The 18,403-nt window shown below is 40.4% G+C and overlaps 1 protein-coding gene across 1 annotated transcript in view; it reads right to left on the bottom strand.

Annotated features, from left to right (window-relative positions):
- Positions 1 to 6,830, bottom strand: part of prkar2a (protein kinase, cAMP-dependent, regulatory subunit type II alpha) — a 32,173-nt gene extending 25,343 nt beyond the window's left edge. The window contains exon 1 of the mRNA XM_002933058.5: positions 6,269 to 6,830. Within this exon, the coding sequence (XP_002933104.1) occupies positions 6,269 to 6,533 (265 nt within the window). The 5' untranslated portion in view covers positions 6,534 to 6,830. The remainder of the gene's footprint in view (positions 1 to 6,268) is intronic.
- Positions 6,831 to 18,403: the final 11,573 nt, after the last annotated feature.

Here is an 18,403-nt window from a genome sequence, read left to right on the forward strand (position 1 = left end):
TTCTAAAAATTGATAACAAGAACAATAAGATGGTGTCTCATTGAAGCCACCATTCACTATGCCAAAAGGGTACTGTAAATTATTTCTCAGAAAACCAGCTTATTATTACAAAAAAATTGCATCAGTGCTGTTCCCACTTTAAAAGTGCACATACACAATTTCTTAGACATTCAATTCACCCAGATAATAAAAAAATAATGTAATAAACACTTCTGTGGTAGCAGAAGCAGTAGCATTATTAGGCCTGTTGACAGAAAAGGAAATTTCCAAACTACAATAACATCATTACTTACAATAACTCTGTCTTTGGGCCTTGCCGCAGAATGTTGTGCTAGTAAATACAGAGAATCTAGGTTTGCAGACATTTAATGGGTTAATCAGCTTAGTGACAAAAGTTTTTTTCCTGCCAGAACACAAGTACGTGAATCTTATCCAGAATCCTTGCACCACAGCTTGCCATATAAGGGTTTTTTCCATAATTTAGAGTGCCATGCTGAAATCTATTTTAGTGAGCGGCGACCACTCCACTTGGGTGAGGGCATTTGAGTTAAAATACCCACCACTTCTGCTTCATTCCGAAATCAGATCCAGATGTGAAGGGAGGAGAGAACTGCAACCTGCTCCCAATTCTGGTATAATACTGGCATGCAGGGGGTGTTCCCGACAACAGGTTTATCCCAGTCTTCCAAAGAAGTGCCACAAAATACTGGTATAAGACATGTATCCGAGTTAATATGCCTTTAAGTTTACATTTAAAGGGGTTGTTCACCTTTGAGTTAACATATGATGGAGATTAATATTCTAAGGCAATTTGCAGCTGGTCTTCATTTGTTATTACAGGTATGGGATCCCTTATCCGGAAACCCGTTATCCAGAAAGTTTCGAATTACGGAAAGGCCATCTCCCTTAGACTCCCATTATAAACAAATTTTTAAAAATGATTTCCTTTTTCTCTGTAATAATAAAACAGTACCTGTACTTGATCCCAACTAAGATATAATTACCCCTTATTGGGGCAGAACAGCCCTATTGGGTTTATTTAATGGTTAAATGATTCCCTTTTCTCTGTAATAATAAAACAGTACCTGTACTTGATCCCAACTAAGATATAATTACCACTTATTGGGGGCAGAACAGCCCTATTGGGTTTATTTCATGGTTAAATGATTCCCTTTTCTCTGTAATAATAAAACAGTACCTGTACTTGATCCCAACTAAGATATAATTACCCCTTATTGGGGGCAGAACAATCCTATTGGGTTTATTTCATGGTTAAATGATTCCCTATTATCTGAAAAACCCCAGGTCCCGAGCATTCTGCATAACAGGTCCCGAGCATTCTGCATAACAGGTCCCATGCCTGTATTTGTAGTTTTTTTTTTTTTAGTTATTTCATTTTCAGTTCAGGAGCTCTCTAGTTTGGAGTTTCAGCATTTATATGGTTGCACGGGTCCAAGTAATCTTAGCAACCAGGGATGGGTTTGGATTAGAGACTGATATATGAGTAGGAAAGGGCCTGAATAGTAAAGAAAATTACAAAAAGTAACAATAACAAAACTGTAGCCTCACAGAGCAATAGTTTTTGGCTGTCGAGGTCAGTGACCCCCCCCCCATTTAAAAACTGCAAAGTGTGCCAAGAAGGCGGCAAATAATTCAAAAACTAAGGCAAATAAATAATGAAGACCAATTAAAAAGTTGCTTAGAATAGGTCATTCTATAAAATACTAAATGTTAGCTGAAAGGTGTCTGTTAGTTGCTATAGACAAGCCCCCTTGACGACAGCAGTCCAATGTACCAGAACATGCCCATATGCACAGTGAGACATTTTTCGAATACCCTTTGGGCCAGACTAGAGGCGTAAGAAAGGGAAACTCTGAAGAAGCCCCAGATTTCCCTAGCAGACTTTGGATGAGCACAGGAAGTATTCAGTATAAGGCTAGAATGTCAAGCCTGCAACCTTCCAGCTGCTGCAAGCAGCAAGCATGCCATTCAACAGCTGGTGGGCCATGAAAGCGATATCCCACATAAGGCATGTATGGGAGTGCAAGCATCAGTTCAACTGAGCTACATGAGCAATTACCTAGATTAGAGTTGGCTTCAGAAGTAAATGTTGTGTGACTAACAGAAATTGTAACAGACTAAATAATCCCTTTCTAAAAAGCAATTTGTTAAGAGACAATCTTGCTAAGGACAAGAGTTTTACCCGCAGTAAGGAGTTTTTCAGATGCTTGTAGCTGAGGAAAGAACTGGGCAAGCCTGTGAACCTATTGCTGGGATGTTAAACAAGTTGTTTTTGGTTGTTTTTTTTTCTGTACAGCCCCCAGAATAAGGCCCTGCATCAAGATTTATTTTGTTTCTCTATTACAGCCCGTTCAACTACAGCACTTTTACCGACTTCCTTGTCTAGCATTAAGCTCCACCCCCTTTTGCTTTTTGGGCACCCCTCTCTGACTAAATTGATCTTAAACAGGTGCCTACTGCACATACCTAACTTTAATTTGAGCAGAGGCAGTGAGCATGCCCACAAGGCACCTCTGAGGTCTTCATAGTCGCAAAGAGGAGTGCTCAGAAAGCAAAAGGGGTGGTGCTTCATACTAGACAAGGAAGTTAGTAAAAGAGCTGCTGTACAGAAAAAATAAATCTGCATGCAGGGAGAAAGGTAGATTATTTTGAGAGATTTTTAAAATAAAAGGTTTACTTATCCTTTAAGTCAAAATTTACAATTTAGTATCTTGTAAACTCTCATGAGCACAGCCCTCATTACCTCCTGTACCAATAAGTATGTGTATGCTTGATGTAGTCGCCCTTCTGCTGTACAGCACTGCCACTGAGGAATAAGTTGGTGCAGTACAAATATTAATATTATTTCCATCTTTCTATGCTGCCTCCCTCCAGCTCTGAAGTTTAGTGAGGACAGAGACCTGATCAAACAGAAAGCAGACTGATGTAAAAGATTTAATTATATTTTGGTACTTTTTATTTAGTCTCTGTGACATACTAATCCAAGACAATAAAGAACCAGCTGAATAACGCCTGCGAGTTGTGTACAAGAAGTTTAACAGGAAGCTACTGGGCCCCACAGCAAAATATTTCATACCCCCAAAGCTCTGGGAAGAGGGCCTGCCATTGAACTATATATCGAAACAACAGCCCTACATTCTTCAAGCTCCCAATAGTCACAAGGTCTACTTCCCATTTTTGTTATGCATCGGGTTGCTCTATCATTCCCTGTGCTACTTATCAACCAGGTACCTATTACTGAGGTCCTAGCTGATCCATTATTCTTACCCACAGTAACACCATACACAGATGGCATGACTTGGCACCACTGGGGTATATTGTTTAGGAAATAGGGCCAATCTAAAGGCAATGACACAGATAGTTGGCGCACATATCCGACACAGAAAAGTATTGCTGTAAAATTGCAAATATATAGTTGATTTTTTGGTTACCCCTATGCTCCTTATCACTTCTGCCCATTGTTCAACATCTCAATCTGAACACACCGAATATCACTGGACAGAAGAACACATAAGAAAACCCCCTTTACGTTTTCCTGGAATTTACCGTTTTATCCAGGTCCCACACAAGTAAACTGCAGTTTTCTTTCCCAGATTGTATGTTTTCACCAGAGTTTATGCAGTTTTACACCAAGTCAAAATGTCTAGCAGCATTATACAGTATAAATAAAATTATTGAAAACACTGTGCAGTTTAAACCTTAAGCAGTTTTTTTTAAAAAGGAAGGGGTTCTTTATCAGTGTCTAAACTAGCTCTAGGCCAAGGATGTCCAAGTGGGGCTCAATTAGCAAGCTTCTCTCACTGGCTAGTGAAACAGATCCCTACAAGCCTCTATAATCTAAAGCTAGATCCAGAAAGTGGACAAAAGCTGAGGTTAATGTCCCACGGAGAGATTTAGTCACTTGCAGTAGATCTCTGCTACTGTGGGCGACTGATCTCTCCAAAATACCTGCAAATACACCGGCAAAAAAGGAATAGCTGGTGGAAAGGCCTACCCATTGCTTCCATTTTCCAAAGTCCCACAAAGTTGCCTGCAGGAGGAAGCTTCGCGCCACTTTGGAAGACGGAAGTGATGCCTTTCCAGTGGTGATCCCCTTTGTTACCACAGGAAAGGCATTTTGGAGAGATTAGTTGCCCGCGGTAGCAGAGATCTATCGCAGGTGACTAATCTCTGTGTGGGACGCTATCTACAAGGTTTCAGAGAGCACAATCTGTAAATCGATTATTTACAGAGAGAGATAAACCAAGCAATTATGAAGGAAACCTCACAAACATTAGAGAAGACTGTTCCATATAAAGTGGGTGCAATTATTGGAAAATGAGCAGCAAGCATAACCAGCAGTGATGTTTCTGTAAGAGAAAATGTTATGCCTATTGCAGAATGAGCAGCAGGCATCACTAGCAGATATCCCACAATGCAACTATAAGCCTGCCTAGTAGGTACATTACTTATACTGATGTAGTGTCCTCTGCCCTAAAGGGAGACCTCAAACATGTACATGCCCAGCAAGCTTGAAATTTATTTTAAACTCAACAAAAGACAAGAAATGTGCACAGTGTGTCCTGCCCACAGGAGCTTGGTACTTGCCACCATTTCTAAGTAATATACAATCACCCCTTATTTTACAGGGCTTTAGGACATCATTGAAAGGGAAGTTTATTAAAGGGGAACTCCACCCAAGTACAACTTGAGCTTTTTGAAAAGTAAAGCTAATTTCAAGCAACTTTGCAATACACAAATTTTAAAATATGCATCCATTTCATGATTTTTAATGTAATAATATGGTTTGGAACAGTTCCCTAAGCCCCGCCTGATCTGGCCGACTACTTTGAGACTCAAATAAAATGTAACAGTAATTGCCTGCATCCTCCCAATCACACAATTCCCTGCACACGTGATGTCAATAAGAAACTTCACGGTGCAATGCATTGTGGGTTATGTAGTTCCTGCATGCTGTCTGTAAGCTGTGGAGAAGTTGTTACAATTTGTAACATCAATGTTTTAGTCCCTCCTCCACTGCTAGGATTTTAAATGATGCAGAAAGAGAAGAACTGTTTTGCAGCTGGACTTCAGCATATAAAAACTGTATTTCAAAAGAACAGATTACAGTGACAGGTATATTAGGAATGACTATTGTGTGGGGCTCTTTAACAAATTTTGGTTCAGAAGCCGGAGTTCCCCTTTAAAGATCTAAAGGCTATGAAGCGAGACCAGACACCAAAAAATGACTTATGCGCCTTAAATCATTTACAGTTTCTCTGTAATTGGTAATTTTAAAAATCACTGGCAAGAAACAAAAAGTACTAAAATAAAGACATTGGAAGCCCTGCTCCACATGAGGAGATGTCAATTCCTCAGCCCTCTGTCAATGCAGGTAGTGCATCTGACTTTACAGCATCACAGGGGCACCTTTGGGGCAGGAATATGCGGAAGAAAAAACCGAAAGAGCCACTCAAAACCGGTTCCTTGCATCAAGGAAGAAATGTCATTCTAAGCACCTTTCCAATATACATTAACGTTGGTTATGGAAGTTTATTTGTAAATGAGTTCTGACTGTATCTGCCTGGCTGTTTCCATTCTCTGCACTGCTGGTTCTGACACAATGTAGAAGTAGCAGGTAAATAAACTGGCTGTTTCCATTCTCTGCACTGCTGGTTCTGACACCTGACACAATGTAGAAGTAGCAGGTAAATGAAGTGATCTAGGGCAGAACTTCAGCTACATTGTTGCAAGAGTCAAGAACTACATATTATTATTAAGGATAAAGACATTTGTCCCACAGTTACAAGTGTAAATAACTTCTCATACTGTCAGTATTGGGGGGGGGGGCACTTTAAATGAGCACATGAACCCTATCCAAGCTGCAGCCCCCGTGTGTTGAGCTGCACATCGGCCCCAGCAGAGCAAGGCAGGGAGCTGCACATTAACAAAAGCTGGGGGGCAGGATAGCTCTTTGATGAATGTGATTTTGTCTGCCCTCTCAAATGGGGGCCCCCCAGCCTTCCTGCATTGCCCGGGGGCCCCCCAGCCTTCCTGCATTGCCCGGGGGCCCCCCAGCCTTCCTGCATTGCCCGGGGGCCCCCCAGCCTTCCTGCATTGCCCGGGGGCCCCCCAGCCTTCCTGCATTGCCGGGGGGGGCCCCAGCCTTCCTGCATTGCCGGGGGGGGGCCCCCAGCCTTCCTGCATTGCCGGGGGCCCCCCGTCTTCTCAAACTCCAGCCCTGCCCACAGCACATGCGGCCTCTTACGTTCGAAATCGGAGTCATCGTCATCTTCCTCGTCCTCCTCTTCGTCCCCGTTAGACTCGGTCTGCATGGGTTCCCCGTCGAAGTTGACCACCCGGGCGTGAGGCCGTAAAGAGCCGGCCCCTGCGCCATCCTGGAGCTGCTTCTCCTTCAGCCGGGTGAAATACTGTATCGCAAACTCCACCAGGTCCGGCGGCTTCTGGCGCAGCACTTCCACCGTATAACCCTGCAGTAAGTCCGTCAGGCCGGGCGGGATCTCGATGCTCATCGTCCCCGGGTTGGGGGGGGAGGTAGCCCCGTTTCGCTGCTATTCACACCTTACACTGGATAAGCTGAGCCACCAAGCAGGCCAGAGGGTGCTGTCCCCCCCTCTCTATATTCCTGATGGTTCCTCCGCTCGCACAGTCCCCCCTCCCTCCCCCCAACAAACCAGCGGACGCTGAGGAGTTGCCGCGGCTCAGGGAATCACCTCACACAGCCAGAAACCGGCGAGAGCGCAGCGCGCACTGATCCCTAAGAGCAGCGAGTAGGCCGGATACGCGAACGCGCAACAGGAGGCGGGAAAAACAGGGCAGAGCACTGGCTAAGAGGGAGGGACTATTTTCTGACGTCAATCCCTCGTCCTCTTCCGCCAGTATATTACATGGGGAACGCGGCTGCTTTGTCAACCTGCAACGTTACCTGAGCTTCTATGTCACCACGGTCCATTCTTGAAGCTGTCGTAAATGCGTCGAAAAGTTGAGCAGAGCTGTCATCCCTCAGGAAAAGAACTTACATGTCACTTGCTTAGCCCCACCCACTCATGCCAATAAGTGACAGCGGCCGGTGACGTTGGGTCCGCCCCTCTCTGCGTCATCTACTGCCTGGCCTTGGCTTAGGAGCGCTGGGAGCCAATGAGCTCTGTGTAAAAAGGTGAAGATAAGAGCGCTCAGTGTTGCAGCAGCTCTCTTGTTTTAATATGGTGCTAATAATCAGTAAAAGCTCAGTGTAGGCCAGGTTGTACCGCAACTGAATTAATGCTGCTATTTTTGAGTAAGAGACCTTCAAATGTTATTGACTGAAAAACTCCTATTGTCCTGTGGCAGATATAGGCTGTTGGGGCTAGAGGCAGAGTAAAAATACCTCAGGTACCAGAATGGACATATTTGCGTCATAGATGTATTCATGATAGAGAAGTATAGGAAGTAAATGTCTTGTTGGTACAATATGATAATAACTAGAGCTTCTCCAGCATTTAAATCCATTTTTCAAAAGCGTAAACAGATTTTTTAATATTTAATTTTGAAATTTCACATGGGGCTAGCCATATTCTTTATTTCCCAGGGTGCCACAGCCATGTGACCTGTGCTCTGATAAACTTCAAGTTCGAGTGATACCCCCCCCCCCCCCAGCAGCGGAATCAGCAGAACAGTCGGAAGTTAGCAAGATAGCAGCTCCCATTAGATATTAAAGGAGAAGGAAAGGCAAAGTCACTTGGGGGTGCCAAAATGTTAGGCACCCCAAGTGACTTTAACCGCTTACCTTGTACCCCGGGCTGGTGCCCCTGTTCGGAGAAAACAGCACCGCTTTCTAAACTGCCGGTGGCCGGGCATGCACAGTAGAGCGAAAAAGCCGACTTCAATATAAGTTTGGCTCTTCACTCTACTGCGCGCGCAGCGAATCGCAAAGGAGGAAGCACAAGCAGCTACCCCGGGTTGGTGCTGTTCTCTCCGAACAGGGGCACCAGCCCGGGGTAAAAGGTAGACGGTTAAAGTCACTTGGGGGTGCCTAACATTTTGGCACCCCCAAGTGACTGACTTTCTTTTTCCTTTAAAATAGCACTCAATAGTAAAACCAGGACTTCTCACGTGCTGCACCCATCCTTTGGAATGCTCTGTCCCGTCCCATGATTGGACACTCTCAGAGTCTCCAGGCTTGTAAACGGTCACTTAAAACGTACCTTTTCATTCAAGCCTATAATCTAAGCCCTCAGCAACTTAAATACCCACTGAACAGCCCTATTCTTTGCTTACACACTCACTAACCACTGGTTTTCACCTCGTACTCTGCACTTACTGTCACTTTAACAACAAGAACTCTACTGCCACATTGATGACCCTGACCTTATGTCTCAACTGCTCTCCCTCTTAGAATGTAAACTCTTGCAAGCAGAGCCCTCCCCCTACTGTCTCCATACAATCTCCAAATGTACCTGCAAATCATTTTATTGGGAATTGTATGTCTTGTTGTACCCCTTTACTCTGTGAAGCTCTACGTTAAATGATGGCCCTATATAAATAATAATAAACAATCCAAGTCAGGCTTGGGACTCGTCCCTTGGGATCCTCTCCAGTTACTTGGGAGAAGAAGAAACAATAGGTTATCTGAAAGCAGTCTGCTGATGAAGGCAGGTGTAGACCCCCCGAAACATTGTTCTGTGTGGTAAAACTGGCTTAATAAACAAAGAATTGCACCAGCAAGAAATGGTGAGTTCCATTATTTCTTTCTCTAACCAAGTGCTTGTAAAATATGTTAGATGACAACCATCATATTTCCTAAAACATACTAGCAGCTTGAGGGTTAAAGGCATTTTAGAAGAGGTCTGCTTCAATAACCACTTGTAGGATTGCTACCTGACCAGTATTTTACAGGCTCAGCTGGTTAAAGCGATGGCTGATGCCAATGTTTATAGGAAAGAAAGATAAAAATATAGGAAGGACAGTATTTTTCTCCAGAAAAGGTGGCAACCCTAACCACTAGTTGTAGCTGACGCAAACTCATTACCTGTAGAACCATACTATAAAAATCATACCATAAACCCAACTAAGATATAATTCATCCTTACTGAAGCCAAAACAATATTTTTGGGTTTAATTACTGTTTAAATCATTTTTAAGTAGTCTTAAGGTATGGAGATCGAATTGTGAAAACACCTCTTATCCAGAAGACTTGTAATATGTATTTATAAAACTCCAACATATTCCACAGCACTGTACAATAAATGGGTGTATGCAAAGAACATGCAGATTACATACAAATAACATGAACATGTGCAAATGCGCAGTGTAGTAATCACTTAAGAATTTCTGTACTGCATATGCACTCACCCTGGGTGATGAAGAGGATCTATTGGAAGACATCTAAAGTGGTGGCAGAGCACATTGCACAACTGACCCTGATGATGTGAAATAGGAGCGCTAGCCACTGGTCCCAGGTGAGCAATTAAAATCACTTATCTAGCATATTGGCAACCTCAAGTGATTTTGACTTCCATTGGTCATTAAATTCCTAGAGCATTGATTTCTAAACTGTGGGTCAAAAGCAGTGGAAGGGAAGGCTGAAAGTTAAGGGTGAATGGTTACTGCTGTGCTTATCCCTGAAACTGTAGGAAAGTGTCTATTAGAACTATATTTTTATACATCTGTGACCTTGTAAGATGTTAGGGATAAAGACACACGGAGCTACTTAGTAGCAACTACTTGTCGTGGCTACTAAATGCCAGAAACAAAAAGGAAAATCTTACCCTCACACCCTGGCACTCCAATATAGCGAAGCTTGGTGCACAAATGCTGGAGGGACTGGCACCCTCCCAAACAGCCTGAAAAAAGGTAGGTACTGGCATTGAAAGCAATTATAAGCAGGGCAAGCCCACGCAAGTTTATTGCAAATGTGCAACGTTTCGGAGCTTTTGACAAAGGGGCTTTTGTGCTCCGAAACGTTGCACATTCGAAATAAACTTGCAAGGGCTTGCCCTGCTTATAACTGCTTTTGAGTGCCAGTACCTACCTTTTTTCATACTAAATGCCAGAAAATATACCCTGCCATAGACAATACTGAAAATAGCCTCTGCTAAAACACACAGAGACAATTATCAGTAAATGATCAGCATTGTCTATTTTTGTAGCCATGACAAGTAGCTGCTACTAGTAGCTCTGTGTGTCTTCACTTAAGGGCTGGGCCTGACCATTTTCCAAATGCTTAACTATTCCAGGCACCACATTTTTTTGTTAAATGTTTTCAGATATATTTATGTTATTATTATGTCTCCCTTTCCCTTCTTCTTTTACCAGCTTTGTATATTAACTTGCTTTTTCCTCTCCTGCGCTTCCTCTTCGTTATTCGTTATTATTTCTAAATGGAGATGTGACTTACAAAAGCTAATGGGGTCTAAAACGTAACCCTTCCCAAATAATCATGTTCCTCGCTGCCTTGCCTCTTTCCATTTTCAGATAATATATAAAAAAAAGTAACTTCCAGTTCCCCTTTCTCATCTGTGGTTGCCTGAATGACACTATTCAGAAATATTCAGCATTTTTATTGAAGCACCATAATTGCATCACTTGCACTTTTAGGCATTACATTTTAGAACCCACATCCTTTACAGTTCCTCTAATTTTAATAAATCAGAAGTTCTGTTGTTAAAAACCTACTTAAATAACCTGTTTAACCTGTTAAATTCCTACTGGAGACCATGGATCCCAAGGAAGGAAGACTATTTGAATCGGCATATGATGTTACCCTTAAGTAGGTGGTGTTTATAGTATTTAGAAATTGAATACCTCAGTCTATGGCAGATATGGTTAGGTGAACAAAATATGGTAAATATGGTATATAATATCTAGAAGAGCTTGGGCATTTCACAATTCAACTGCTTTCAGATAAGCTATCCCTTCTCCTACTAAATGTAACTGGAGGAGTCATGGCGGGACTTTGGTGTTTTACTATTGAGTGCTATTCTTATATCTACCACTAGGCAGGGCACAGGAGCATTTTTAGCAATGCAGGTAGCTATTAACTAGGCAGGGCACAGGAGCATTTTTAACAATGCAGGTAGCTATTAACTTGTTACCTTCCCATTGTTCAGCTAATTGGCTGGGGTGGGTGATATCAGCTCAGCAGTAAAGTGTGGCTGAAGTGTATCACAGCACACGTCACATGGCTGAGGGCGCCTGAGAAACTAAGAATATGTCTAGCCCCACATTTAAATTTCAAAATTAAATATAAAAAAAAATAAGTTTGTACTTTAGAAGAAGGATTTCAGATTAGTATTCTAATGGAGAAGCTCTAGTTACTGATGCATTTTGTAAAAAAATTGTTTTCCCATGACAGAATCCCTTTAAGAACAAAGTCAGCATGCAACTAACCAGACCAGTAGGTCTTCCAAAGTCTTATTATTTTGCAGGTCTAATTATCTGATTATTTTCTTACAGCCTTGTACTACTCTTTAATGCGTATATATGAAAAACAGCTGTTAATTGCATAACTGTGCATGGCTAGACAGCTTAACACAAAGCAGAAAGCATAGGCAACATATTGCCAGGTACCAGTAACAAAACAGTTATGGTATCCATTAGCTGGAAACCCTTTATCCAGAAAGCTTCAAAATATAGAAAGGTCACGTCCCATAGAGTCCTTTCAAAAAATGTTTGTTTGTTTTATAATCACTTCCTTTTGTGATTTGTACTTGATGGCAACTACTTCATATTGGTGTCAAAACAATCCTAAAGAGAATCTGTATATGTTTTTAGTAGATTTAAGATATGGTGAGCCAAATTATGGAGAGACCATCTGCAAAACTGCAGGTCCCAAGCATTCCAGATAATAAATCCCATAACTGCTCATTACCTGACAAAAAGGGTTGTGGGCTAATACATAGAATGCCAGGAACAGGAACCAAAGGACTGCTAACAAGTACAGGTATGGGATCCGTTATCTGGAAAGTTCCGAATTATGGAAAGGTCATCTCCCATAGAGTTTATTATAAGCAAAGTATTCTAATTTTTTAAAATGATTTCCTTTTTCTCTGTAATTATAAACCGGTGCCTTGTACTTGATTGCAACTAAGATATAATTAATCCTAATGGGAGGCAAAACAATCCAATTAGGTTTATTTAATGCTTAAATGACTTTCAGCAGACTTAAGGTATGTAGATCCAAATTACGAAAAGGTCCCTTATTCGGAAAACCCCAGGTCCCGAGCATTCTCGACAAAAGTTCCCATACCTGTACTGCTAAATACCATAATGAACAGCCCACCTGGTCTATATAAATATTAATATTGTGTGCAGATGAGGGAGTAAGTAAGTAAAGCAATCCTTACACAGAGTCCTACACAGTGTTCCCTATTGCATAATCCAAGCATTGCACTGCCTGAACTTGCACTACATTCTGTCCTTGCCTTGAATCTAAGTTATTTTCTAGGTCAAACCTTGAATGTGTGCTTGCTGCTGCCTGCTGTTTATTGTCCTCATCTGATTTTTTTGTGCTTTCTCTGTGCTATCAGTGAAATGTTTTGCTTTGTTCCCCTTTGAGACTTATCTCAGTCTAAGCTTTGGCTGTACCACAAAGTACAGTTGGTTCTAATCTGTTTGTGGTTGAGTGATAATATCTATTACTCTTCCTTTTTCCTGCATTTCTACTTTATTTTATATGCAGTGCTCTAACAGAGGCTAGTAATGCAAGAAGGTAATACTAACCCTGTGCAAGCACTGCAACTGTTGTTATATTATCCCTAAATGCAGTCTTGCTGCTAGTCTGAAACCTAATTGAAACAGACCAGAATGTCTTATGTGCATGTTGTTCAGATTCCTAGAATTACATCCTGACTTGTGACCTCATTGGATTTGTTGGTGTCATGATGTCACATGCCCATGTAGTTGATCATGTCACTGTGCAGAGGAGTCAATAGTTATTATAAAGTTGCTCCATTCAACACAGCAAGGGGCATATTTAGTGTGTAATCACTGGCAATGTTGCCCTTAGCAACCAATTAGATCTTTGCTTTTGTTATCTAATTTGTAGGTGACTGTTCCATTATAATTCCTGATTGGTTGCTATAGGCAACATCACCGGTGATGTTGGTTTACACTATAAACTATAATAAATATGCCCCCAAGTGTTTGATGGATGTGCCTGTAAACCATCAGCATGTACTAATCCGTTATTTTACAATTGCATGCTTTACTGCACAATGCTGTACTAATCCATTATTTTACAATTGCATGCTTTACTGCACACTCTGTGGACCTAAAGACACAGGTAGATTTCTCCTCTAAAAGGTCAGGTTAAAGCCCCCTGCCTAGATTTTAAAAACAAACAATTTCATGGAGGGCTGTCTTGCCATTCATACTAAGTACATGCCCAGCCTGTTGTAATTTCAAGGTACAGGTATCGGACCCCTTATCCGGAAACCCGTTAACCAGAAAGCTCCGAATTATGGAAAGCCCGTCTCCCATAGACTCCATTTTAATCAAATAATTCAGAATTTTAAAACTGATTTCCTTTTTCTCTGTAGTAATAAAACAGTACCTTGTAATTGATCCCAACTAAGATATAAATAATCCTTATTGGATGCAAAACAATCCTATTGGGGTTAATTACTGTTTTATTGATTTTTTAGCAGACTTAAGGTATGGAGATCCAAATTACGGAAAGACCCCTTATCCGGAATACCCTTGGTCCCGAGCATTCTGGATAACGGGTCCTATACCTGTATCACTTTGTGAAATTTGTAAAATTATTTTTTTTTGGCCATGGTGTCCCATCTGAGAATATGGTGTCAGGGTAAAAGTCTTTTCTGCCCTGAGTGTGCTTGTTTCTGATGACATTAAGCAAGCACTAAAATAACAAATATACTGACATTTGTGGTCCATGCTGATCTCAGTTCTACTTATGCCCATAGTCTGCCGTGGTATGTAAGCTTCACTGGTGCAAAAGACTGATCTTTATATGAAGTGTAGTGAAATATGCCAGTTTTTTACATGAAGAATAATTATAATATAACACAAAGCATTCCAAGCATTCAGCAGTGGCTAAAGGTGTAACTAGTAGTTAGTGGGCCCCATAGCAAAGGTCTACTCTAGGCCCTACAGTCTCGCTAACAGCAGGTAGCTGTTGTGGAATGCAATGTAGTTCCCAGCAGTTCCAGATGAACAGGTTTGACAGCCCATCTCTAAACTCTCAGTCAGTCCAATGCCATGTTTGTCAGGGTAGAAGGCAGTGCAGCACAATGTGTGATACTGGCCCTAGGGCACACTCCACTCCCTCCATGCCAGTGATTGCTGGGGTGGCACTTTGAATTGCCCTGTGTGCCTACAGATATTTTCAGTGTCGGACTGAGATGGTAGGGGCCCATCAGAAAACCTTGGACTATGGGCCTATTCTCAAAACTTTAATTCCTCCTCCACTCCCTCAAACTCTTTATTCTTCTAGTCTCTTTTCTCTACATACTATATTCTTCCATCTATCAAGCTTCCTTGTTCCCATACAGAAATAGGGAATGACCATGAAATAGGCTAAATGGATAGAAGCAAGAGGGCCCACTGACCCCTGGGCCCACCTGGTGGGCAAGTCCGACACTGGATATTTTATATACTGATCATTGTATTTGACTGCAAAGTCAGATTTGATGTTCAAGATGGAACTCCATTTAGATTAGTTAAGGTTTTAAAGGGGACCCATCGCTATAATAAGCAATCTACTAAATTGTAGTTGACTTTTTCACAAATCCAGTTTATTATTTTTTTCTTTCAGGACTTTATATATTAAACTATTTATTTGTGATCTCAGCCTAACTTTTTTCTTTGCAGCTGTAGCCAGCACACTCATGTGAGTCACTGACAGATATGTACTGCTGACACACAGCATGGTTGGTTTGTTGCAATAAGACAAATTATTGGTTGTAAGGGGACAGTAAAAAAACATTTATTACTCAAACAGGCCCGGACTGGCAATCTGTGGGTTCTGGCAAATGCCAGAGGGGCTGCTGTAAGATGCCATAGACACTCACTATTTATTGGGGGGCTGTTTGTGCCTCTGTGTAGTTTAAATGCCAGGGCTTATTTTGAACTCCAGTCTGGGCCTGAACTTTTACTACCTTTCACTACAATTTAGTGGATTTTTTGTAATAGCAACATTTCTTATTTAAGAAACAGATATATCATTTCTGGAAAAAAAAAAGCCTGTATAGATGGATTTAATCATTCATAATAAAACAGCAGGCAGTGTGCTATAAAGCAATAAAGACATAGGTATGAAGTATGAACCCAGTGAGCAGCTGGCAGCCATAAGTAATTATCAGGTAGCAAATTAATGCAAATTGCGACTTAGTCCTGCAGTTTATCATGACTCAGACTGTAATGCTGTGCAGCAGAGAAAGTAATGACTTGAAAGTTACCTGCCATGTTTCATTTTGGGCTGTGCCTCTATAAATACTTGTTTCCTTACAGTACAACCAGAAAAAACTATGGAAACTGAATATTAAGCAAATACGTTCAAAGCAACATTGGATGCATGTAAAGGAACTTAGCCAAAGAGTCATTCATTTTTCTTTTAACTCTTTTATTGTACCTGGGCTCCGGCACTTATGGTTATAATATTGGTTAAATACAATTTAACAATTTAATGACAAGGTTTAAGTAGTAAAGCGTTCATTTCTTCATGAGGCACATTTTACAAGATCACTCTGCAAATCTGTTGCACAGCCTAATCAAAATGTAGCCATGGATGGGGCAAATTAATTGGAATTCACTTTTTCAAAAGGCCAAAGTAAGATATGCGTCTGGTTAGAATTCAGTTCTTTGAAAATAACATATACAGAGAAAACTGGTATTTTTTGGTGTAAAATGCAGTCACACAACCTGGTGAAAGCATTCATTAAAAACTATAAATATTGTACTAAATGCATTGTACAATGTACATTGACATTTTCATGTAGATTTGAGCTTGAGCAGGGTAATAGAGAGGCTGATATAGACTTATGTTGAGGTGCAAACCCCCCTGCGTACACATTTAGGATGCAGCCACTTTGCAGAGCAATTTTACTAAAGTGGAAAACGGGAGTTTCAGTGGTGATAAGTGCTGCACTGTGGTAAAAATAACATAAATGCAAATGATATATTACATGGTAGTGTGTTGGGGGATCCTTAATTTAGAAGGGGAATCTGGGGATTTTTGTAGATAACAAGTTGTCTAATTCCAGACCATGTCATTCAGTGGCTACTAAAGCAAATAAAGTGCTGCCTTGCATAAAAAGGCATTAAAGGAGAATGCAAGTGAAAATTTAAAAAGCATACTGCCCAATAGTCCTCCTATTGTTTAGTAAAAACACCACACTTTTGGCTCACCTAATCAAATATTTACTCAGTCACACTTACTTCACATTTTCTAGAACAGGCAGCCATCTCTAAACAGGTATTCTCCCTTCCTTTCCCTCCTTGCTTCATACTGCACATGTGTTTCATTCCCTCCCCCCCTCCCCTCTGCCAGATCCGCTTCTGATTGGCTGGTGGGCATGTGTAGCTCAAAACAGCAGACAGGATCAAGTTACACACATGCTCAGAGAATAGGAAGGCTGCCGCTGGCACCTACAGGAAGGGGAGAGAGATTTCAGTGATGTCACTGTAGGCTTCACACTGCTGTAGGCTGCCAGCACCATATTTCAGAGAAGCAAGCAGGGATCTGGGAATTTAGATATGCAGTAAGTACTTAAAAAGAATGCCTTTAGACTTACTTTTAATTTTGCCAGATCATGTGATTGATTTTAGAAGATTCCATATAAAGGCCTGCACTGATTCCAGTTAATAAAAACACAACCAGTATGTGCTCAATGCAGCCCAGCAATGAGCAATTCCTCCTTGCAATACAGTACATAGCTACATTTATCAAACATTATATGCACAGATCCTAAATGCTCAAATACATTTCTGCTTGATAAAAATTGTATGGAAAATATACTAGCTGTATATTTTGTATATTTTTATACAAATAGGAGTAGCAGAGTGAAAAAGTAAGGTTGACTAATGCAAAGGAAACATACTGTGATGTCTTGGGAACATATTATTATATGGGCCAGTATGTAATGAAATTTAAACCCTGTAAAAAAAAATAAAAACTAAAGGGAATATAATAATACCAATATATTAAAACATGGAATATATAATGTGCAGTCATTTGATGTCAGCTTACATTAAAATTTAATTGCAAATAATAAAGCAAATTTTTTTACATTTAGTTTTTATTGGCAAATTCTTTTTAGTAATATTATTATAAAAATGTGAAATTATTGGAAATGCTACATTTTAACTGCTACATTTTATTTTCATTACCAAATTATTAATATAATTATAAAGCACTACTAATTATGGACAGGTACCTACAATAAATAGTTGAGGTACAATAAGTCACATCAAAAACATCTGTAGTTTATGTATTTATGTAGTTAAAAAAGAATATAGGGAACGATTTATCAAATTTTTAATTTCTCTTTCAGAGTACAATTCTGTGTTATTCACAATTTTGTGTTATTTTTTAATTTTTAAAGCTTTTCTAATACAGGTATAGGACCTGTTATCCAGAATGCTTGGGGCCAAGGGTATTCCGGATAAAGGGTCTTTCCGTAATTTGGATCTCCATACCTTAAGTCTACTAAAAAATCTATAAAACATTAACTAAACCCAATAGGATTGTTTTGCATCCAATTAGGATTATTTATATCTTAGTTGGGATCAAGTACAGGTACTGTTTTATTATTACAGAGAAAAGGGAATCATTTAACCATTAAATAAACCCAATAGGACTGTTCTGCCCCAATAAGGGGTAATTATATCTTAGTTGGGATCAAGTACAGGTACTGTTTTATTATTACAGAGAAAAGGGAATCATTTAACCATTAAATAAACCCAATAGAGCTGTTCTGCCCCCAATAAGGGGTAATTATATCTTATTTGGGATCAAGTACAGGTACTGTTTTATTATTACAGAGAAAAGGGAATCATTTAACCATTAAATAAACCCAATAGGGCTGTTCTGCCCCCAATAAGGGGTAATTATATCTTAGTTGGGATCAAGTACAGGTACTGTTTTATTATTAGAGAGAAAAGGGAATCATTTAAACATGAAATAAACCCAATAGGGCTGTTCTGCCCCAATAAGGGGTAATTATATCTTAGTTGGGATCAAGTACAGGTACTGTTTTATTATTACAGAGAAAAGGGAATCATTTAACCATTAAATAAACCCAATAGGGCTGTTCTGCCCCCAATAAGGGGTAATTATATCTTAGTTGGGATCAATTACAAGGTACTGTTTTATTACTACAGAGAAAAAGGAAATCAGTTTTAAAATTCTGAATAATTTGATTAAAATGGAGGCTTTCCGTAG

This window comes from Xenopus tropicalis, chromosome 4 (assembly GCF_000004195.4).
Source record: "Xenopus tropicalis strain Nigerian chromosome 4, UCB_Xtro_10.0, whole genome shotgun sequence".
Lineage (NCBI taxonomy): Eukaryota > Metazoa > Chordata > Amphibia > Anura > Pipidae > Xenopus > Xenopus tropicalis.